Source organism: Rhincodon typus, chromosome 13 (assembly GCF_021869965.1).
Source record: "Rhincodon typus isolate 14 chromosome 13, sRhiTyp1.1, whole genome shotgun sequence".
Classification (NCBI taxonomy): Eukaryota; Metazoa; Chordata; class Chondrichthyes; order Orectolobiformes; family Rhincodontidae; genus Rhincodon; species Rhincodon typus.
Genome location: NC_063344.1, coordinates 54559758 through 54585391, shown reverse-complemented (window position 1 = coordinate 54585391; position 25634 = coordinate 54559758). Strand labels below are relative to the sequence as shown.

Genomic DNA, 25634 nt, shown 5'->3' with positions numbered 1-25634 from the left:
CACCCCACACACCAGGCCTTGTTAGCACATAGCCTGCCACTACACACCCCCTGTTGTTAGTCACTAACAGTCCCCATTAACAACTATTCACTCTCCCAGCATGATCATTAGCAACTCCTTTGTCTGTCCAACTGTCTTTCTCTCTCTTTGGGCTCTATCCTATCGTTTACTCCCTACCCCACCCACCTCCCTATTTTCTGCATATAAACTGATGTTTTCCCAGCCATCAGCAGTTCTGAGGAAGGATCACCGGACCCGAAATGTTAACTCTGTTTTCTCCTCCACAGATGCTGCTAGACCTGCTGAGCTTTTCCAGCAACTTTGTTTTTGTCCTTGAGAGGAAGCATCCATCCTTTACTTAACATTTCCCAGGTTGGGCTGTTTTGAGAAATTGAGGGGCTAAGGGATCTAAAATGGTACAAATGTAGTTGTACCCTTCCATTAAGCTACTGAATACTTGTACCACTGTTAATAACTCTAGAATCAGAATCTGTTTTAATCCTGGCAAGTAACAACACAAAACAGCAACAGTGATACTAGAAGTCTTGTTTTCTTGTTAATTTTTTTTTAAAGTGATGACTTAATCACTCAAAAGCTTATTACAGTGATGTGTATCTTGCTCAGCACTCACCCGTTGGAAGTCATGGATGATATCGGCAGCGTCACCACCTTTGAACTGGGGCACAGGGACATTGATCAACTCCACTTTATCTTCCAGGTAAATTTTTACATCCTCTTCCAGTTGCATCCCAGTTCTGAATGGTGCATAGGCTGAGTCTTCATCATACAGTACCCTGCAGTGAAACATATTCTCCTGTGGGTGCTAGTTAAAAAGAGGAAATAATTAAAATTTTACATCTTCAAGACAGTTGACAGCTATAAATATTACAGAAATTCACTTTAGAGTGTCTGTCATTTGCTTTCTAAATTAAAATGTTGAAGGCATTATTCCACATAACCCTTCCCTTATTTTATTGACACTGTACATAATTAACCGTTTAGTATCCCATCTAGTCTACCAATGTAGACTTATGTATTACGCAACTCCCTGGTTTTTAAAAGACATGTCGCTTAGTCAAGAATGGCCAGTGCTCTGACAGATCAAGACCCCATTCCAATTTGCATGTGCAAACTCCTGAGAACAAGATATTTTTACATGTGGAGGAAATTTGGACTTCTGGCCTGAATTTTAAAAGGCAATTTCAGTTACTCTAAGGAAGAGTGATATCACTGTTGGAAACATTCATTTTATTGGTAAATAGCAACGGAAGCAAGCTTTTATATTAAAGTAAATCAGGTGGGGTGTAAAACATGTGGCCGGTCAGACCCTTGATTTGCCATCAGTCAGTTGGGGGTAAAATTGTCTCCAGTCTGTTAGCAGGTCAACAAATACACAACATACAGAATCCTTGAGTCAGGCAGTATTTCCACAGATGGCTGGAAACTTGCTGACCTCACAGATGCTCTATAATCTGCTCATGAATTCCACGAGATCTACAAACGTCATTTGAAACACCCTTTTCTCTAAGGTGGGAGATTTCAAGACTAGGGGCCATATTTTTAAGGTGAAAGGAGAAGGATTTAAAAAAGACAGGAGGGGCATTTTTTGTTTTACACAGAGACTGGTTTGTGCGTGCATGAACTTCCAGAGAAAGTGGTGGATGCAGGTAAAGCTACAATGTTTAAAAGACATTTGGATAAATACAGAAAGGGTTGAAGTGATATTGGCCAAGCGCAGGCAGACGAGGTTAGTTTAGTTTGGGATTACCGTCAGCACCAACTGGTTGGACTGAAGTGTCTGTTTCTTTGCTGTATGACTCTATAACAACCTTTATGATAAATCAAAATTCTAGTTTTAAATCAATTTGTAGCAGGTAATCGTTCACAGTTCAAACCAGCACATAATTCAGCAAGTACTGGCAATTAGTCCATTCCATTAGAGATAGCATACAGAAACAGGTAAAGGAGCTGGAGATGTCACAATGGTACAGGAGCTGGAGCTCTTTTAAATCGCATACCTGGCTGAAATTTTCACATTCTCCTACCCATTGGTAAGATTCCAAACGAAAGATTTTAAAACCTTGAAATGCATGGCAAAAGCAAGAAAATCTCCTCACTGTTCTGCTACTTTGTGATATCTATATCGCAACACTATTTTGTTGTTCTTGTGCGCAATTTGGTTGTTCAAATGTAAAAACTGCAGCAGTAACCACACTTCAAAAGTACTTAATTAACTAAACCATTTTGGATGGGAGACCACACCTAGAGTACTCCAGAGACTTCTGGTTTACATACTGAATGAAGGATATACTTGTATTAGAAGCAATTCACAGAAGAGGGCGGTTGCTAACCATTTTAACTCCCCCTCTCACTTCCTTGATGACGTGTCCTTTCTGGGCCTCCTCCTGTGCCACAATGATGCCACCCGCAAACTGGAGGAGTAACACCTCATATTCCGCCTCGGGAGCCTACAGCCTCATCCCATGTCCAATCCTCCCTCTCATCCCTGCATCCTTGACCTAACACTACCTGTGAATCTTCTTCCCCACCTATGTTCCCCACCCTTCCCAATGACCAATCCCCAATACCCCTCACTGCATCCACCTATTGCCATCCCGACTACCTTCTACCAGCCCCACTCCTCCTCCTTCTATTTAATTCCCAGCTCTCTTCCTTCTCCCCGGTCCTGATGAAGGGTCCAGACCTGAAACGTTGACTCTCCTACTGCTCTGATGCTGCTTGACCTGCTGTGTTCCTCCAGCTCCACACTGTATTGACCCCGCAGTTCACAGAAGGTTCACTGATTTGATTCCCAAGAAGTGGCCTTGTCTTCTGAGGAAATGTTGACCTGGTTAGGCTTATAGGGATTGGTATTTAGAATAATCAGAGGTGATTTTACTAATAATTTTATTGGGAGGGGCTTAACAGGGTGGATGCTGACAGGATGTTTCCCCTACCTGGGAGGCATCTATTACCGGTAGGCAGGGACAAACGTGGCACCATTTCTAAAGGAGCATCCTATTTCAGACTGCGATGAGGAGGAATTTCTTCTCTCAGAGGGTTTTAATCATGTGAATATAGTGCCTCTGATAGCAGTGAGGCTGCATGTCTATATATTCAATGGTTGAGTTAGACAGATTTACATATCAGTCAAGGGTAATGACAGAAGGTTCCAATCAGAGCAGCCAGGATTTATTGCCAGGCTTCAGGGGCTAACCAGTCTCCTTCTTCTCTTCTTTCCTATATTCTTATTTCTTCCTCCAAAAAAATGTTAAGGTCAAGTTTATCCTTTTGCATTTCAGAGAAATAGAGCCTCAAAGATAGATGTACAAGTTGAAATTTTCAGGAAATTCAGTCAAAAAACAATGACGTTATCTGTGCTAATTTGGATATATGGACAACACTTTGTTTATCTGACCTAAGAGCTCAATGTAACTCTAACAATATATAATTCCCTTTGGAATTTACATAATACCAGTTCCCTTACCTCCCTGAAGCTTCGTACATTAAAACAAACACTAATCCAAGAAAATACTGCTTAATAACTGCAGCCAAGCAACAACACGATTAAACTGCTGGTATACAAATCTGACTTGCAAACGTATGATGTATCTTTTGTACTGTCAGCTAGATAAAGTGTTTAAAATAACTTACCTCAGTACCATTCCATTTTTGGACTTGATAGTTGTAACTAATCAATTCAGAATTTTTGATTTTGGTTACATCTGACCAGAGAAGCCATGTGCAATAACAAAAAGCAATACTTCACGAAAACTACAATTTGGTGGAGTGCTTACTTTTAAACCAGCCTGAAGTCAAATCACTCTGGCAATGACACAATGATTTTACAGATCTTCTATCTGCTTGCTCATTCAAAGTAGACATGATCAGACTTGATTTGGTGTAAAAACTGGTCTGACCCAACCCAACCAGTGCAATTACTTTCAGCCCCTCAACCCTTCCAGGTATCTGTATGTTATGATATTAATTGACTGTGTATGAACGTGAGTATTAGATACCATATGGCACTCCGATCAGATACTGTAAGGTACATGTTGTATTACATACAAGGTCACCTGACTTGGAACTGGAAGGTCAGATTTTATATTTTAGATGTTAGTCAAACTGAGTAGAGATTAAATGATGTTAAATAATGCTAAATCTGTGACTTCAAGTGTTGCACTTTCAGCCTAAGATGTGATAACGGCAATGAGAATAATTAGAGAAGTTTAGGATTGTGTCATGACATTTAGTGTGAATTTGCCACCCAATGGTGTTTTACCTGATGCAGCTATGATTCTAGAGTCATACAGCATGGAAACAGATCCTTTGGTCCAACCAGTCCATGCTGAACATAATCCCAAACTAAACTAGTCCCACCTGCCTGTTCCTAGCCCATATCCCTCCAAACCTTTCCTATTCATGTACTTACCCAAGTGTCTTTTAAATGTTGTAACTGTTCCCACATTCACCACTTCCTTAGGAAGTTCATTCCACATCCAAACCACCCTGAGTTAAATTATCCCTCGTAACATAAGAAACTTTTTGTAGATATTGTTGTTTTGAAGAAATCAACAACTACTGCAACAATTATGCAAAACTTTACATTATACAGGTACACAAGTGTCAGGGCTAACAAGGGCACTATTACAAGCAGTCCGCAAGTTGTGAATGGGGACTGTTCTTCATTCTGTTCACATGTTAATACATACACAAGTTGTAACACACTGCAGGACAATGTAAAGTAGCTGTTTCTAAGTACAAAAAACAATCATAAGTTGGATCTTTAAAATTACACCTTTACATGGGACTGTGATTGTAAATACGTATATTCCTGAGTCAAACATTTATAAATTAGTGACCCCTTGCAGTCTACAATACAAGAGCAGGATTCCAGTGGAATGTTGTGCCCTCAGCTGATCCAAAATAAGATGAAGCCTGAGATCTTTATACCTTCAGGTCACACACTATAATGTAGTGAGGGTATTATGAACAAGTTTTATCGATAGCTGACAGACTGACTCTGAGAAATTATACAATGTCATTTGCTGGCATTGATAGGTCTGCAGTCAAGGAATCGAGCTGTTTGATTTGACAGCACCATCAGCATGAAATGGAGTGGTGGCTAGAGGAGGTTGAAATGCCTGCTGACAGTTGCAGTCTATTTTTGGGTGGGGTTACAGTGGTGCAGAAAACACAGTGAGGGAGATTACTACTGTTCAATGCGTGTGTTTTCTCTAACAAGAGGGGTTAAAAAAAGGCAGTTTATGAATGCACAATGAACGATTTGAAGAACAATTATGTGGTGACATACGATAGTGTATCATGTGGTCCAACATTATACGTCAGGTAAGGTGAAGTGTTAGCTGCTGGAAAGAGAAGGTGACTGATCATTGGATGACACCACAGTGGTTCAAATAGCTATAGACGTAAACATCACTGACTCACTCTCATGAAGACTGAAAAAGCATTAGGCACACAGAACCTCAGTACAGAAGGAAACAAAATTGTTCTTGCTGTTTCTGGCAGTTCATGTTACATCCAGAGAAACAGAGAGACAGACAAACATCCAGAATTGGATGACATCCAACATAGAATCCAAGCTGGAAATTGGAAGAATAGCGTATTCGATGTGTACAGAGCCATTTGAAATAGTGGGCACACAGCACACTTCTGTCATACTGCAGATGCTTAGATCTAGACTGGTGACACTAGCTCAGAGGATCACTTGGGATTGGCTGATGGTAATCAAATCTGAAGAGCAAAGTAAGGTGGCAATGGATAGAGAAATATGTAGAACATTTTGTCAAAACATATCTTGGATGTCAACTTGTCAGCAGACCCAATTCACCAGAACCAGTGCACAGCATGGGAAGATGTGACAGTTGATTTCTTAGGCCTACTTCCATCAGGAGAGTCCATTCTAGTGGTGATCAACCCATTACTATGAGCATGTTGTGATGAAGTCTACAACAGCAGAAAAAAAGTGTTTGCACTGACTGAAATATTTTCAAGCCAAAATCTACCACACCCTCTGCATTTAGACAATAAGCCACAATTCATTTCACAGACTATTTCTGCAGATTACATTGAAGTCACAGACATTCATTATCCCAGAGTAGCCCCTAAATGGCCAAGAAAAAATGGTGTAACAACAAATCCAATCCTTAGGAGAACTGGGTGTGGATCGCTCAAGCTGAGGGCAAAGATTGCAAAGAATCATTGCAACTGTATCTGGCCATGTCTGGAGCAGCCTTAGACCATGATGGAAAACAGGCAGATGAGCTGCTATTTTGATGCCAGTGGAACACAAAGAAGCCACAGTTGAGGGGCATTGGTGTTCATCAGACAGTCCAAACTCATGATGCTGAGAAAAGAGTGCTACATTTATTTTTAGGCACAAGACAGAAGAGAAACTAGGCATTCTGATGAGAAGTTCTGCTAAGATGGGAGAATCCAAGTAGACAGATACAACACAATACACAAGTCTTACACCGCCATCACCAAGAAGGGAAATAGTGTGACTGTGCAGTTGCCAGAGCAGTATTTCTGTGACAGAAATTCTGCATGTGTCCATGGTGACACGGGCACAGCAACAGATGAACCAAGTATTCAGGGTGAGACAAAGCTGATGCTCAGCAATTTAGACATCCAAGTCAGTGATGCTGATGTCAGGCAGACAGCTCAATTGTTCACATGGGAAAAGCATCAGTTCCAAAGGGGATGAGGTCAATGCCTAACTTGGTATGATAACCAAAGTTCATGAGACAAGGGGCAGACAAAGGCACAAGAGGAAACCACCATAGTGATTTGAAGATTTTGTCCAATTTAGTAACAGAACTTGAAATTGGAAATCAATTTGCAGTTTAAAGCAGTGATTTTAAGTTGATAAACGATAAGTCTCGACACTACTTATGTGTCTAATTGTAGGTTTTGTGTTACCTCAAAATAAAAACGCCACGCAATGAAGGCTGCCCTTGAGATTTTGACATGTGATATATGCAAAGTACACGAGAAAGCAATTGGATTGAATTACTGATGAGCATTGAATTCCACTCATATTTATCATACATTATGCCACGATTAAATAGCAAAAGGGAAGCCAGAAACTCAATTCACAGGAAAGGAAGTCAGAAAGAGGAACGACAGTTTCAGACAGTGAAATACCAAATAAAAGATTAAAACTATATTGGATTACAATGCACTGAATTTACCTAACATGTAATTGAAGGAATTACTCAATGAGTCAGGAAAATAATGGTTTGTTAAGTTCACTTATCAAATTTAACATATTATGTTTAGAGAGGGAAGCAGTCTAAGCCAATAGAAGGCAGTCTATATCCCAGCCAAAAATGAAGAAGGAAAATTTGACTGAAATATATGTATCATGCTCAAATTTGTAAAGTTATGAAAAAACTTGAATGTTATTTAAGTGATTTAAATATATTACTAGATTTTGAAAATGTACATAATTCTTGGAAAGTTGTGATGCAGAATGATGCAAGTTCAGACAAAATATAAGAAAAACACTCTTTTTGAATTTGCCTCACTTGCAATCACACCCTGCCGTTGCTGGTCACTGACTGAATTTGAAGTACTTAATCTACCAGGTGTGATCGCCTCCTGAAACAAAGCATCCAGGTTCTTCTCCCCTCCCAGATGTACCGCAGTGTTTGAAGCCCAGATTCCAGCTCATTTTATTAAAATTCAAAATAAACTCACTTATAAGTAAAACATAATGTGCGTTTCCATTCTGTAATTACTGACTTCTTCATCAAATAAATGCAGTAGACTAAGAGCCTCCAAGGATACTGTTCCAGCTCTCCCGCCGCCCCCTCCCCCCCACCCCCACACACACATTTTGTCTGGAAATACAATAATTCTTCTCACTCTTCTCAGTTGCAATGTTTCGCATTGCAGAATTCAAGTTCAGTTCAGGACATAGAATGTGTGTGCGGTTGTGCTGTATTCCCAGAGATAGTGCTTACTGTTAGGATATCACAACTAAGAGAACTGTTAAAAGAGGAATCTGATGAATAAAGAATTCCATCTGCTGGTACATTGTGTATCTCATATCTTTATGAAAAATCACTACAAGCATGAGAAATCTTTTATAAGTCTCCCAAGTGGTTTAAAATAGAAGCAAATTATTGTATAAGGAAATGTGCATCATTACAGAAGCTGTTGATGAAAATTTTAAAGTTTTTGGTGTGCTATACAACATGGGAAAAATTAATGTCAACTATTTTTTATTTAAACATTTCAATTCTTCAAATATACTGCAGATGACTTCGATGGAAAACATAATGAAATTATTTCAAATCTTTCCACATGCAGTACTGTTAAATTGCCCAGAGACCTCATCAGCAGTAATAGAATCCTGGATATACATACTTTTCTAGTGGTTTTATGATTGATAGAATTGTATCCAATTCTGAAAGCACTAATCATGGCTGCAACCTCTGAGGCCTTACTGCTTGCAAAGTTGCAACAGGCTCAGATCTTCAAGTTATTTTTTGTTTCTAATTGTGTTTTTAATTGATCAATCTATACTTCCACAAAATGGTACAAACCCAGCAAATGTAAAACAGCCATCTTCATCTGTTGGTAATTTCTGATCAAATTTTTAAAATCAAAGAATTAGAGAATTAGGGAGTACATTTAACAAATCAGTTAGCACTAACTGATATCTTTCAACTTTGCTCTGCTTACAATGTAAACACCATTAAAAATTGAGATGTCGTTGCAAGACATTGACTTGTTTGCCAACAAATGAAGAACAGTCAAATTTAAACCAGTGTTATTTAAAATGAAAATTACAAAAATAACTCTGCTTTTTCCAAATAATTAATGACATGCTAATAGAATTTAGGTATGCCCTTCTTACCCTTAAGAGAAATTTCAACTCTAACGTAAATCAGCTATCATGTTTTGCAAAGTGAAATCTAGTTACAGATGTAGATAATAATGAGAACACAAACACTTCCAACAGAAGGTTTAATTATAAATATATTCCTTTAGAAGAGAATAGTTCGGGTACATACAGCACCAGTCTCTCTGATCATTATTAAACTTGCACTTAACTAAAAGCAAGCAATTTTCAACTGTGCCATGTTGGAAATAGATACACTATCAATCTACCATTTTGTTTCCCAGCATGAATGGCACAGTTGGAAAATGAGAAAAGCTTTATTTCTCAATGTCACAGAATGTTGTTGCAAAAATCTATTTGAATTTGTTGTCTTGTTTTATTATAACCAAATTTTGTTTTCCTACTTTGAGAAACATTACATTTTAAATCAATAAAATGTATACTATACCCGAGCAACAAAGTAATACTTGTAGACGTAGACTGTCCCCAAGATCAATCCAGAAAGAAGAATAACCAATCCGAGTGTCAGACACCAGAAGCCACTAACAGTAGACTTTCGAGTTCTTGCTGGGACAGTATCCACATCCTGAAAAGGAAACAAATGCATTATTAGGAATTAAAGGTCATTTCTGTATAAAATATTTTGGTTATTGGTGGCTTAGGATTATGGCAAGGAGCCTCATTAGTCACATATAAACTTTTACTCCACACTTTCCAGTAAATTGATCCTATTTTATAATGTTAAAAGCATCAGGTGTTATTGAGTCATGCAGCATAGAAATGGACCCTTCGGTCCAACTAAGCCACGCCAACCAAGTTCCCGAACTAAACTAGTCCCATTAGCCTGTATCAGGCCCATATCCCTCCAAACCGTTCCTATTTATGTACTTATCCAAATGTCTTTTAAAAGTCATAACCTAACCTGCATCCACCACTTCTTCTGGCAGTTCACTTCACATATGAACCACTATCTTAAAAAGTTGCCCCTTGTGTCCTTTTTAAATCTTTCTTCTCTCACCTTAAAAATATGTCCCCTTATTTTGAACTACCCCATCATAGGAAAAAGAACTTTGCTTCTCTATGCCCCCCATGATTTTATAAACCTCTAGAAGGTCGTCCTTCAATTATTTGCACGTGTCCTCCATAATTCTTGATACCCTTAGCTGTGAACATTTCCAAACGCCTCGCCTTCAAGGTCTCTGGGGAAGGGAGTGCTAAAGGTTAACAATGTTCGGGGAAGAAATTCCTCATCTCTGTCTTAAATGGGAAATCTCTGATTTTTAAACTTTGAGTCTTGGTTTTTCTCAAGAGTCTACTCAATCAAACCTCCTCAGAATCCTAAATGTTCCAATGAGATACATTTTTCCTAAACCCCAATGAGAAGAGACACACTGGCTCAACCTTTTGTTATAAGGCAACCCGCTCACACCAGGAATCATCCTCTCTCCAGTTCAAGTACACCCCTCCTTATGTAAAGTGGCCAAAAATATAGACAGTTATTACTCTAAGCGTAGTCTCATTAATGCCCTATACTGTTGTAGAAAGCCTTCCCTACATTCATACGCCATCTCCCCTGCAAAAATGGCCAACGTTCAATGTTGCATTCCTAATTACTTGCTGAACCTGCATCCTACCATCTTGTAATTCATGTGCAAGACTGCCCATAATCCCCTGTACTACTGCATCCTACTTTTTAAATAGTTTTATTTTTTCTAATCTTCCTGCCAAAGTGGACATCATCACATTTTTCCTTTTTTATTCCCCAACTGCCAAATTCTTCTCCACTCACACAGCCTAATTTTATCCCTTTGTAGACTCTTTGTATCCTCCTTGCGACTTGCTTTTCTACCTTTGCATAATCAGAAAATCTGGCCACAGTTCCTCTGCCCCTTCATCTTGCCCAAGGCAGATTGGAAATAATTGTGCCCTACAGTTACAGTTTGCCAACCAACAAATAATGCAACTTATCCCGATTATCTAATTCTGTTAGCCAATCTTCTATACTTTCTAATATGTCACCTCAATAAGTGAGTTCTCATCTAGTACAGTAACCTGTTAGGTAACACCCCCATCAACTACCATTTGAAAATCCAAATACTTTTGGTTCTCCTTTATCCATCTAAATGAATTTGTTTCATGATTTGTTCAAGAATGCATCATTCTAAGTAACTGACCACAATACATTCTATGAATTCATCCATTAGGCAATGTTTGCCAGTTTCATTTATCAAATCCATATGAAGATTTAAATCACACAGATTATTGCAGTACCTCCCTTTCAAACTCCCAGTTTTCCTTGTTTATAGTTTGTCCTACAGAGTGGCTATTGCCAGTGGCCTATAAACCATTCCAATCATTGTTGTCTATCCTTTGTTATTTTTTATCTCCACCCAAACTGAATCCATATTTTGATCATCTGAACTCAGATCATTTCTCACTATTGCATAGAACTCATCACTGACTAACAAATCATTTCACCTCATTTGCTTTTCTTCCTTTTCTTGCTAAATGTCAAGTACACATGACTATTCAGATTCAACTGTGTCACTTTGCAAACGTGTCTCTGCAATAGCTATCATATCATTCTCACTTATTTCAAACAGTACTACCAATCCATCTATTTTGATGTGAATGCTACATGAATTCAAATAGAAAGCTCTGATTCTATCTTTTTACCACTCTTCTATAAGCAGACTTTATTTACCGGTTCTCTCTAAAGCTTGCAAACTTCAACTTTTCCTGTCACACTTTGGTAACCATTAATCATAATAACTATCTTGCATTATCATCTTGTCTTTTATCTTTAAGTTTCCAAATTTGCTTTCACATAACTGTGTAAACAAACCCACAATTTTACATCTCTCTCTGCAGCCTTAGTTACAAACTTCACCAAGATAACGTGCCCAGCAATGTTCATGTGAAGACCAGTTTTGCTGCTTCGTGTGGCTTGAACTGACATTTCCCCGACATTAATCTTTGAGCCACTCATTCAAGTCTCTGATCTTATTTACACCAATTTCCTCCTAGATCTATGGCCATGCAGGCAGACATCAGAGAAATTTGTTGTTTCCCCTCGTTTACATGATTGCAACATTTCTTGTGCCTGAGCCTGCTCTGCTGGCTGCTTGAGCACTCAGCAGGAGACTGAATAACAGGAACTGATATCATTTGGTGCAACAAGCCTGCTCTTCTTAAAAGGGAACTGCATTGATTGAAAAGGAGCTGCTGTAGACTGTCTGCTTGCAGCAGTCGCACAAATAGGACCCTGGCAAAGAAAGGGTTCCTAAGTCGATGCATGTAACACTGGGGTTATGGTGGTTGACAGCACAAGGAAGACCATGTTCCTCCCTGAGGCTCAGGAGACTATAAAAGACAAAGACCCTCAGAAGGGAATGAGAGCAACTGGTAAAGAGAACGTAACCAGGTGTCTGGTGTTGAGGACCTAGCAGCAGTACTGCAAGAATTTCAGATTAGTTATGCCAGCGGTCAAGGTCAATTACTGATCTACAGTGGACAATTCTCATCCACCACATATCATCAGCCTCAGCACTCAATGCGATACATCCCAGTCAGTATTCATCCCTCAAGACTGAGGCCTAACTTTCAGATACACCATGTCACCCAAGCTCCTGCTGTTTAAACATATCTGCAGCTATCCATCTGATGCAGGTGTATCATCCAATACAATACAACACAATCACAAATATTTTACCTCCTCTCTCTCTCACAGCTGAAAGTAGCCTATAACCACCAAAACAGACCAGAACCATCAGAATACAAGGACAACTGCACCTCTTGAGATCTACAGAGGAGTTGCAGCAAGATGCATGGCATTCAGCATCAGTGGGAGCACTGAAGATGAAAGTATTCTGCTGCCTAAAATCTTCTTCCAAATCCTGCCTCACCGTGAGCCTGCTGATTAGAGGCCATGGTGGGATTTTATTTACCGGTTCTCTCTAAAGCTTGCAAACTTTACCTTTTCCTGTCACACTTTGGTAACCATTAATCATAATAACTATTTTGCATTATCATCTTGTCTTTTATCTTTAAGTTTCCAAATTTCCTTTCACATAACTGTGCAAACAAACCACAATTTTACATCTCTCTCTGCAGCCTTAACCAGGATTGCTTAACCAGGAACCAATCAATGTAGGTCAGCAAGCAGGGGAATGATGGGTGATTAGAACTTGTTGGGGGTAAGGACGCAGGCAGCAGAGATTTGGATAGCTTCAAGCTGACAAGAGAGTAGAATGTTGGTGGCTGGCCAGGATTGCGTTAAAATAGTCAATTCTCAAGCTAAAAAAGGTGTGTAAATGAGCATAAATTCTGCAGCAGATTAGCCAAGGCAGGGCCAGAGTCAGGCAATGTTACAAAGGTAGAAATAGATGGTTTTAACAATGGTATTCAGAACCTCATCTCAGAGTTACTTAAAATACCAAAGCTGCAAACAGTAATGCTCAGGCAGAAAGATGCTAACATGAGAGACAATGTAAATTGCTAGGCGATTGAGGTCATAGAGGGGATTGAAAACCACAACTTAGTTTCCCCAGTGTTTAAATAGATGGGATGTCAGTACTTCAAGTACTGGATTGTCAGACAAGCAGTTTGATCATTTTGACACAACAGAGGAGTTGAGAGGTTGCTGTGAGGATTGACATCATTCTGGCCAATTGGAAAGCTGTCAATGCATTTATGATATGCCCATGTGAATGTTTTTTCAGGCACTGGATGTCACATGTGCCATGCTAATGGCACAGCTCACCCACTTAAGGCCCTTTGGCTTCCAATGAAGCAACTCTGGATACATCGTAAAGCCCAATTTCTCAGACTAATAGACATGAATTAAAGCTAGAAAATAAAGTACTCTCCCTCCACATACACATAATTGTGATTATGTTGGATAGCTAACTTTTTAAGAATGATTTATATTGCCTGCACTTTTTTAACCAAATTCTGAATGATAGAAAATGCTTCTTTTGTTGCTTGGGCAACAGATGACTCACCAATGAAATGGAAGTCAATGTTTTTTAAGAATAGATTCTGGATGTTAACATCTGCTTAGGTGCCTCCCTCAGAAGACATAATTTACACTAATGTTTCAAGAATTTATAGTAATGAGAATCACAGTGCTCCACAGAATGTTTTATTTACATACAGCAGTATAGTTAAAATTGTTTGCCTAAAATATCACTATGCATATATACCAAAATATTGGAAAAACAGCAAATTGCAATTCAGCACATTCCAAGCTGGAAACTGATAATAAAGCTTACTGGTTTACAAAGAATGTATGAATGCAGCAGAGAACCAGAGATGCACAAATTCACAGATATAAAGACAATAAATGGTCAGAATTCCCTGTCATTACTAGGTAAAACTCACAGGAACTTGCGCCATCCACACACGTGCTGGTAAAAATATGGAAATTCAGAAGTTATTACCATTATTTCCCCTGTTTCGTTGGCATACTGGTATAGGTTTTGCTGATCTAATTAATCGAGAATGAGTGATTTTGATTTTCAACAATTCCCACTGGAAGAACCACTAAAAATGCTATGCCTTGTTAAGATGTCATTTTTTTCTAAAGGAGCATAAACTTAATCATTTTTGAACAACCTCTCTCATTCATTCACAATAACATTTATAAAGCCATGGTTTTTAAAGATGAAAAATATATACGTATCATTTGATTTGAAGTTTTGATATTTCAGTTTTTAATCTAAATCCCATGTCTATGTTCTCATCTTTATTTTGTTTTCAAGGGATTTAAAATCTGTGACATTTACTTCATAGTTTGCTGTCTGTGAGAATTCTTCAAGCTGATTGGTTGATTATCCAGCTTAATCACTTCACACTGATGTTGGACACCAGAGATCCCCTATAGATGTTTTGAGATTCAAGGCCACATTAGCTGTAGTGAACTTGACCTTTTAGTCTAATAAAATTTTGTGGTGAGCTTTTGTTGAAATTGGCAGTAAGCACAATTTCTTCACCATTGCTTGCAAGTTTCAGACCAAGAAGTACACCAGTATTGTACCGAGAGTTGATCATTTTTGGGATTTCATGTAAAATTGTACCTGATAAGTAATACTACCACATTCTGAATCCATCTCACTAAACATTAGAGAAATTATCTCCAGGAATGTTGTCAAACTCCCCCCACATTGCCATGGTAACCAGGGGAATGTCTTTTCACATGAGCAGGTTGTCAGCCAATGTTATCATTATGGGGGAAAGAGAAACTTCAAGAAAATGCATTCTTGTGTTAATAAGATGTCTAAATGCATAGTTATACAACCAACTGCTTCTGAAGGACAATAAATAAATTGGACAGGAGCCTAGAGTAGCTTCACAAGAAAAGTGTGTCATTGTTATTGAAGCCAATGTGTTTGAGCATCTGATCTGACTGTCATCTGTTCAAGCATCCGACCAGCTTGTAAGCAATGGGAATCTAACAGCATGGGGTGAAGGCTGCTGGCAATCTCCAACACCCTACAATGGTAGGTTGTATTGTATATCTATTTATTTTAACTTGCTAAAATAAATGCAGGATATTTCCCAAGTTCACGTTAACCCCAAGACTAGAATTATTGTTACGTTCAAACATAGTGTCATGGAGTTATTATGGTGCAGGAGACTGCCATTCAGCCCACTGAACCCATGCCTGCTCTCTCAGTTCCAATTCCATGCTCCATCTCCACTGACCTGCAAGTTTATTTCTCTGAAGTACCAATTCAAATTCCTTTCAAAATCATTGGTCATCACCACTTCCACAACAGTCATAGATAGCAAGTTCCAGGTCATTGTCACCTACTGCGTAAAAATGTTCTCACATTATGTCTACATCTCTTGCACAAAATCTAACATTCAGTCTTTGTACCATCAGCTAATGGGAACAACTTTTATTTGTCTAACTTATTTAAATCAGTAATAATCTTATATACCTCTTTCATATCTCCTCTCAAACTCTTATGTCTCCAAGGAGAACAGTCACCAACTTGGCCAAGCTTCTCTGGCCCATTTTATAGCTAAAAGTCTCAGCAAATCACCTCAGCATCCTCTCACGGGCTATCTGAAATTGTGAAGACCAGACTTGATGCAAAACTCTAACAAAGAATCAGCATAAGTTTCCTGGTTTCATTTACAAAGCCCAAGGTTTAAATGCTTGGTTAACTACTCTTTCAATATGGCCTGCCAGTTTCAAGGGACTATGTATGTGAATCTCCAAATTCTTTGGTCCCTGCACACTTACACTTAAGTATATATTGCTTTTTCTTGTCCCTTCTGCTAAAATACAGTAACTCACACTTCTCAGGATTAAATTTCACCTGCCACTTGCCCAGTCATTATTCAAACTTACACCCTGTTTGCTGCTGATTGTTATCACACTCACTGTTCATTACACCTCTAAGTTTGGTATCATTGAAAATGTATAAATTTTACCTCATGACAAAACTAACTCATTTATATACCAGTCAAAAATGGGTGTAGTCTTAACACCAACACTCTGAGAACACAGGCATCTACAATGTTCAAGTCTGCAAATCAATGTATCATAGGTCAGGCATGCTCAACTCAGACAGAGGAAGTTCTGAGGAAGGGTCACCGGACCCGAAACGTTAACACTGTTTTCTCCTCCACAGATGCTGCCAGACCTGCTGAGCTTTTCCAGCTACTTTGTTTTTGTTCCTGATTTACAGCATCCACAGTTCTTTTGGTTTTTATGCTCAACTCAGAGCTCAGTACTTTCACAGACAATTATAAAAATATTAATTATTCCATCACAGAATCCTTACGGCATTTAGCTATATGTAAATGAAATTCTAAACAACCAGGCACTAGAAACAGGTTTTAATGTATAAATTTTTAAGCTACAAAATAGACTTTACAATTTTTTTGACATGTAGTTTGAATTTAAAATGTTTTATGATTTGGCACAGTCCCTGCATTGTCCATCAACTCCTCACACCAAAGCCTCTAACCTGAGCAGAATTGAACAGTGTGTTAACCTACTTTAATGCATTCACTCTGCCTTGCAAACAGTTAATGAGCAACAGTGATGAAATGCTTGAAAGGGAGACGATTGCAATGCTAGGAGAGAAATAAAACAGTAACCTAAGTTTACAATCAAAGAGTCAGTACAGGCAATGATGGGCAAAATGGCTCCTTCTGTGCTGTGTGATTCTATGTCTGGGGTTCCACATCTCTTGATTCTCCTCTGAGCCAGACAAATAGCAGTGCGTAACAACTGAGAAAAAGGACTGAATGATTTTCAAATTGGAACCGTCATTCCCATGACACATGAAGGGAGAATTTTTTTTTTCAAAATACATACTGTTCATTTTTTTAAGCAGACTTAAGGGACCACTACTAAAAAGAGAATGGGCCAGTTGGCTACTTCAAGAAATTTCCAGCAATTATCAGGACAAAAAAACTAATTCCTCTCTGGAATGTTACACCTCCCAATTTTATAAACACTCGTACATAAAAATGCCAGACCAAAGTGTGACTGCCTCAGTCAGTTCTGAACAAAGAAAACTACTGAAATCTATTGTGGCTGAAGTCCTTCTCAAAACTCCACAATTATCTCTTACAATTTACAATGGTTTTTGATGAGACACATGAAACTGCCTTGTTAAGTTGAACGGCTGTTGCATGACTGAAACTTCTAGTTTATGAACACACTTGATTATACAACTGAACTGTTTTCTTAGACTGCTTTTTAAGACCAGAGCACATGACAAATAGTTCAGCCAAAGCTTGCCTCAAGCATTGACCTCTCTTGAAACATCAATTTTACCCAAAATGTGACCTACTTTCCAGTCTGCAAGAATCATATTGTTACAGTTTCAACTGCTGCCACCTGTATCCAAGCTCCTGTAAAAAGAAATTCTGCCAGACCCTGCACTGGATATTGACTAACTAGACTCCGATTCACATCAATTAATGTCCATCTCTTTAAGAAAAGAGAGTTTTGCAATTGTTAGTTATTTTCTTGTTTTTCTTCTTTATACGCTTGGGTGTGTTTGTGTTGCAAAACCATTTCCCCTGGGTTTGAATGCTTTCATAAACCATGTGATTTTTTTGCTTTTAACCTAAAAAGAATTTATTGCAGATCAATTAAAAATTGGATATCAGAGACAGAGGGTTTTCTTGAGGGGGAAGGGGAAGAGAAACAAATAACAATAATTATAGGTCACCCCCTGTTATATACTGAACAGGATCACCATGAAATAATGCAATATAACTCTTCCTTTTGTCTGTGACAAGGACAAAAGTATAAGATAAATTTTAAAAAACAAAAAAATTGTGGATACTGGAAATCTGAAACAAAAACAGAAACTGCTGGGAAATCTCAGTAGGTCTCGCAGAACCTGTGGAGAGACAAGGGCAGCAAATAAACGGGAATACCACCATCTTCAAGTTACCCTCCAAACCACTCACGATGCTCACTTGGAAATATATCACTGTTTCTTCACTGTCGCTGGGTCAAAATTCCAGAATTCCTTCCCAAAGGGTATTGTGGGTCAACCCACAGCTGGAGGACTGCAGTGGTTCAAGAAGGCAGCTCACCACCAACTTTTCAAGGGCAACTAGGGAGGGGCAATAAATGCTGGCCAGCCAGTGACGCCCACATCCCACAAATGAATAAATAAGAAAGAAGTTAACATTTCGGGTCCGGTGACACTTCTTCAGAACTGATGGTAGCTAAGAATGTGATAGTTTTTATACATAAGATAGGGTGGGGGGAGGCGGGACATTAAACAGTAGGTGGAAATAGAGCCCAAAGAGGAGCAGACAAAGGAGTGGTTAAAGGTCAGTGGGGGGAATGAATAATGGGGACTATTATGTGGCTGACAATGGGTAGTATATGGTAGCAGCCCATATGATGACAAGGCTTGGTGTGTGGGGGTGGGGGAAAGCATGGGGAAAGATGCACAAGCCATAAAATTGTTGAACTCAACATTGAGTCCAGAAGGCTGCAGGGCTCCTGAGTGGAAAATGAGGTGCTGTTCTTCCAGCATGTACTGAGCTTCACTGGAGCACTGCAGCAAGACTGAGACAGAGATGTTGGCCAGGGAACATGGTGGCAAGCAACTGGAAGCTCAGGGAAATGAAACTGGGTGCCAGCTTCACAGGACATCTATGATCTGTCCACGAAAAGATCCGGACTTTCCAGTTGCTCTGAATGTGGATCATTAGCTGCCATTTCTTCCACATCCAGTGGGATGTCATCACCAGGCACATATTCCCCTCCCCTCCCTTGTCAGCCTTCTACAAGGACTGATCCCTCTGCGACACTATCGTTCACTCCTTCACTGCCAACACCCCCTCACAGCCCTACGGCACCTTCCCCTGCAACCGCAGAAGGTGCAACACCTTCCTTTTTACTTCCTCCCTCCTCAGTATCCAAATGTCCAAACATACCTTCCAGATGAAGCAGCACTTTACCTGCACTTCCCACAATCTAGTCTACTGCATTTGCTGCTCACAATGTGGTCTCCTCTACAGTGGGGAAATGAAGTGTAGACTGGGTGACTATTTTGTGGAACACCCTCATTCTGTTCGCAAAGAAGACCCTGAGCTTCCAGTTGCCTGCCACTTCAACACAACACTGTGTTCCCTGGCCAACATCTGTGTGTCTGGCTTGCTGCAGTGCTCCAGCGAAGCCCAGCACAAGCTGGAAGAACAGCATTTCATTTTCCGCTTGGGAACTCTACAGCCTTCTGGACTCAATATCGAGTTCAACACTTTTAGGGTTTGAGGCACCATCTCTCATGTCCTTACTGCCCTCACACACACACAGACAGACAGACAGACAAGTGCACACATGTGCTCACGCGTGCACACGCACACACACACCCCCGCCCACCTACCACAGTCCACATTAGCAGCTATTCATTCTCGACTGTTATCCATTTCTTTCTCTGTCCAACTGTCCTTTCTTGTATTTAGGCTCTATCTCCACCTATCGTTTACTCCTTATCCCTCACCCCACCCTATCTTCTGCATAAAAACCAACTTTTTCCTAGCTGCCATCAGTTCTGATGAAGGGTTTGTTCAATGGTTTTTCTCTCTCTTTGGGCTCTATCTCCACCTATTGTTTACTGTCTCCCCCTGCCCCCACGCTATCTTCTGTATAAAATCCATCCTTTTCCTAGCCACCATAAATTCTGAGGTGTCACCGGACCCAAAAGTTAATCTGATTTCTCACTACAAATGCTGCCAGACCTGCTGAGATTTTCCAGAAATTTCTATTTCAAGATTGCTGGTTGATACATACTCATGTTTATAACTCCTCTACAAATACTCATAACTTCAGACCATTATAACATAGCCTTAAGGCAAAGGTTATATTGAAATGCCTGAATTGACTTGCAAAATGACTGCCATATTATAACCACAACAGTTTTGTCCACAAAATCTACATTACCATGAAATAAAATGAGTGAGTCCAGTTAAAGTACTATCACAGGGAATGGAGAAAATAATGATCCTTCTAGACCACTAATTGACAAATCATTTATCTCAAAACAAGAGCAGAACAAAACTGAGAGTCACAAACATTGGTCTTTATTCTGAGCACCAGTACAATTCAGCAATATATTGCTATACCTCACTAGGGTGGTGCTCTGGAAATCAAGCTCCATTATTCCCAGGGGCATTACAAAAGTTAAAACATTTTATCAAACTACGAAAAGTCCCTAATTTACCTGTCTGATAGGCTGAGGTTAACAGAAAACACAGGCCACTTTTCTGCACTCAACAGGAACTACTATTTATCATAAATAAATAAATAAATTCTATCCACAGATAAACAACTTTGAACTGTCAACACTAAACTCTACTGGTTAAAACAGTAAGATACAAACAGACAAAAAACATTGCTGTTCCAGATGGAGGAGTAAGTATGTTGGGAATCAGTAATATGTCCTATATTCCATATTAAAGTCCTTTAATTCTCTGAGCTTTTTCTTTGGATTCTTTCATTTCTTCACAGAAGGCATAGAACAACTGGGTCACAAATTATCTGACTTGTTGGTTAAAAGGAACAACCAACAGGAATTAATGAGAGAAAACAACTGGTTTTCTTTAGCTTCTGCTACTTTACTGGAGACAGAGAGACAGAGAGAGAGAGAGAGAGAGAAAGAGAGACGACCTTGCTTTCTGGAGATGTGAGGGCTTCTCACTGTATCATTCACACCTACAAGATGGCAGTGTTTTAGTGGTGTAACTAGTAGAACAGAAAAGGGAGAACCAGTGGATGTGGTGTATTTGGATTTTCCGAAGACTTTTGCTAGGTCCTACATGGGAGGTTAGTGGGCAAAATGAAATAACATTAGATTAGGGTCAGTTAGCTAAGTTGGCTGGAGAGCTGGTTTGCAATGTACAGTGATGCTAAAAGCAAGAGTTCAATTCCTACACCAGCTAAGCTTAGCATGAATGATCCTCCTTCTCAACCTCTCTCCTTGCCTGAGAAATGGTGATGCTCAGGTTAAACTACTACCAGTGGCCTTTCTTGAATGAGAGAGCGGCCCTATGTCTGGTAAGAATATAGAGACTTTACCTTTGATAGCACAAAGTAAAAAAAATTCTGCTACTTCTATCAACACTATTTACCAAAATATGTATAGATATTTAAAAATCTGTTGATTTTAAACAATGCAATGATATTGACATTTTCACTGTAAGTGGGCTGAACACAGTCACCTTGGCTCCATATCTCAGCTGAGGGCCAAGCAAGGTCAGAAATGGCAAAGTCACTTTAGATGCCCTTAAAGAATATAGAATTATATGAATTTAGGGAGTAGTATCAAAGTTAAAATTGAAAAACTGATAATAGTTTTGCCCCAAACCAAATAAGGTTCATTGTTAGTTGATTCTATATTAGCTTAAGATTTAAGAAAGTATTTTGATTGATTTAGCAGTTCCACATTAGCAGCAGCTGTGTTTTTCAACATTGTGATGGTTGGACAACAGTGGGATATGGAAAATCAGCAGTCCTTTCTAAATTGAATCAGAGATAGTAGGAACTGCAGATGCTGGTGAATCCGAGACAACAAGGTGCAGGGCTGGATGAACACAGCAGGCCAAGCAGCATCATAGGAGCAGAGAGGCTGACGTTTCGGGCCTAGACCCTTCATCAGAAAAATCTTTCTAAATCCCTTCCACTGAAGACAATGAATAAGAAAAACAACCCGGTGTGACATAGGTAGACATCTTTCCCTCCCCACCCTTATCTGCTTTCCGGAGGGACCACTCTCTCCGTGACTCCCTTGTCCGCTCCACACTCCCCTCCAGCCCCACCACACCCGGCACTTTTCCCTGCAACCGCAGGAAGTGCTACACCTGCCCCCATACCTCCTCCCTCACCCCCATCCAAGGCACCAAGAAAACTTTCCACATCAAGCAGATGTTCACCTGCACATCTGCCAATGTGATATACTGCATCTGCTGTACCCATTGTGGCCTCCTCTACATCGGGGAAACCAAGCGGAGGCTCGGGGACCGCTTTGCAGAACACCTACGCTCGGTTCGCAATAAACAACTGCACCTCCCAGTCGCGAACCATTTCAACTCCCCCTCCCATTCCTCAGACGACATGTCCATCCTGGGCCTCCTGCAGTGCCACAACGATGCCACCCGAAGGTTGCAGGAACAGCAACTCATATTTTGCTTGGGAATCCTGCAGCCCAATGGTATCAATGTGGATTTCACAAGCTTCAAAATCTCCCCTCCCCCTACCACATCCCAAAACCAGTCCAGCTTGTCCCCGCCTCCCTAACCTGTTCTTCCTCCCACCTATCCCCTCCTCCCACCTCAAGCCGCACCCCCATCTCCTACCTACTAACCTCATCCCGCCCCCTTGACCTGTCCGTCCTCCCTGGACTGACCTATCCCCTCCCTAACTCCCCACCTACACTCACCTTTACTGGCTCCATCCCCGCCTCTTCGACCTGTCTGTTTCCTCTCCACCTATCTTCTCCTCTATCCATCTTCTATCCGCCTCCCCCTCTCTCTCTATTTATTTCAGAACCCCCTTCCCCTCCCCCATTTCTGATGAAGGGTCTAGGCCCGAAACGTCAGCCTTTCTGCTCCTATGATGCTGCTTGGCCTGCTGTGTTCATCCAGCTCTGCACCTTGGTGTGACATAGGTTTCTGATTTGCTCTTGCCTGTTCTGTGCTATTGGCCAATACTAACTTCAGCTGGTGTCAGAACTTAAAAATCTGTCATCAGCCTGGAGTTAGGATTAAAATATAGGCAAAATCTTATCTGCATTATATGTGCTTAAACATTCACAGCTGTAGTTCTTGAAGTGAACACATTTTAAAGCAAAGATATTCAGTTCCAAAGAGGCATTATGAATAGATGAGAGAACCCTGGGGCAAAAACAGCATGACTTTCAATGGCAGTGATTTATGTTGAACTCATCTTTCGGTATTCCAAAAAGGACACACACAATTGCTGACTGGTTTTGCTTTGCGTGGCGCAAATAATTTTGCACATTGTTATACCACAAGTCATCAACTATTAGTCTATTTGGATTCATTTCAATCCGGATAAAGCAAGCCTTTTTTCTCATACTAATAATAACAGCTATTTTGCCTGCAGGTACACTTTGAAATCACAGTGAGTGCATTCAATTATGTCGTAGACAAACAGGTGCTAATCTGTAAGGGGGCTAAGGGTGCAACCAGGAAATTGGAGTTAAGGCCACAATCCAATCAGCCATGATATTATTGTTTGGCAGAGCAACCTTGAGGGGTTGACTGGCCTAATACCACTCCTATTTCTTACATTATGCTCTTTTGATAACTACAAGCAGGATTCCACAATAATAACCTTGATAAGTTATACAGTGTGGAGCTGAAGGAACACAGCAGGCCAGGCAGCACCAGAGGAGCAGGAAGGGTCCTGAACCAAAATGTTCACTTTCCTGTTCCTCTGATGCTGCCTGGTTCCTTCAGCTCCACACTGCGTTATCTCTGACTCCAGCATCTGCAGTTCTTACTAAGTTACCGTCTGTTAAACTGTGTTTTCAGAGAATTTGCGCGCTTCAATGCAGTGATAGTGGATAATCACTATCAACCATGATCATGACATTCCCCACTGTACTATTTCCAAGTGCAACATTTGAGTATAACTTACTCCATTCAAGAGTCATGCCCTTAGATAACCATGCACACTTGTTATTTTCCAAATATATTTTAAAATTTGATTAAGGGCATCATGATATCATTACAAATACCATGTTTGGCCTTCAATATTATCACAGTTTTGAAACAGAAAACAGACAGTTACTCAGACATTGACTGACATTTGCCTACATATGAAAAGAAAGAGGGTATTGCAATATAGCAGTACTTGTATAGATACTTTAACTTGGGAATTTAGAATCGGCTAATTGAGTGAGATTTCCATTATTTCAGTCCTGCATCATTAGTTCCATATTATAGTATTATGCATGGGTGCACTGCTGAATGATTGGTTTACTTTTCCTGCCAGTGAGGACTTTGCAGCAAGCAAACTGTTTTATATGATAACGATATGATAATTCAAGTACCTGACTGGATCTATATAAATAGTATTACTTGCAATAGCTTAGCCATTCTCATATATGGTAAAAAAAAAGTACTTAAAAAGGCTGCTGTGATGACCTGTAAAGTGGAAGCAAGCTCATAAAACTATCAGCAAACAAATACCAGTCTGAGCCCAAATTAACATCATTACAAAAATCTTTCAGCTTTTGCTGACACGTCTGTTAAAAAGGCACTGAGACTCAGATTTGTATCTCTCATTGATTGACTCCTTTCTGGAAGTAACACTTGGGTTGAGAGTCACCTGCATATCATCTAGTTTGAAATAAGATAATGGAACAGACTCTGGAATACACACTCAAATGTATTTCAGCGGCTGTTCTTAAGCAGTAAGATAGAGACAAGAGAAAATGGATTTGAGAGCAAAAATTAAAGGACTCTTTTTGTAAACCTCAAATTCAGTGCCCAGTGAAATAACAACTTGGAAAAGCAGCCATCCACTGAGAACTCGTGAAAACTAAACTTCACTGTTGAAGAAACAAGACAACTATTAGATAGTTGGGAATCAGCCTGCCTCCGTGCCATTTCAATACATCACCATGTTCCCTAGCCAATGTTTCTGACTCAGGCTTGCTGCAGTGCTCCAGCGAGGCTCAGCACAAGCTGGAGAAACAGCACTGCATTTTCCACTTGGGAACCATGTGGGATGCAATATCGTGTTTAATAATTTTAGAGCTTGAACACCTCCTTCCATATCTATTACCTACCCCCACATCCCAGGGCCTGTCATGACATAGGTTGCTTTCAGCATAACCAACCCATTTTCACCCACTCATTGTCCCTATTATCACCAATCTACATTTTTGTCCCTGGCTTCCTATCTCTTGTTCCTTTCTCTTTCTGGGATCCATCTCCACCCATCAGCTCACTACTTCACCCCCTCAAAACCCCACCTCTTGTCAGCAAGATAAACACTATTTTTTCCCAAATGCTATCAATCCTGAAGAAGGGTCACTGGACGAAAACATTAACTTTGTTTCTCACATTTTCTCACCACAGATGCTGCCAGACCTGAGTTACTCCAGTAACTTCTGATTTTGAGCCAGGAGTCAGGTCATTTTCGCAATTCTAGGACTCCAAGAACTTTACCTCCCTGATTACATTGGACACCCTCCACATTCTCCCCAACTTTTCTTTAAGATCATTTCCTGTGTTTTGTGTA

General features: G+C 39.9%; 1 protein-coding gene across 3 annotated transcripts in view; it reads right to left on the bottom strand.

Annotated features, from left to right (window-relative positions):
• Positions 1–25634, bottom strand: part of LOC109914779 (integral membrane protein 2C) — a 50369-nt gene that overhangs the window by 10228 nt on the left and 14507 nt on the right. The window contains exons 1-3 of one of the 3 annotated variants that reach the window (XM_048604418.1): positions 17689–17836; positions 9321–9458; positions 632–823 (exon numbers count right to left, since the gene is read on the bottom strand). In XM_048604418.1, the coding sequence (XP_048460375.1) occupies positions 632–823; positions 9321–9458; positions 17689–17709 (351 nt within the window). In that variant the 5' untranslated portion in view covers positions 17710–17836. Of the gene's footprint in view, positions 1–631; positions 824–9320; positions 9459–11762; positions 11847–17688; positions 17837–25634 lie in introns of those variants that run through there. The other 2 variants (XM_048604416.1, XM_048604417.1) reach the window with 2 other exon arrangements.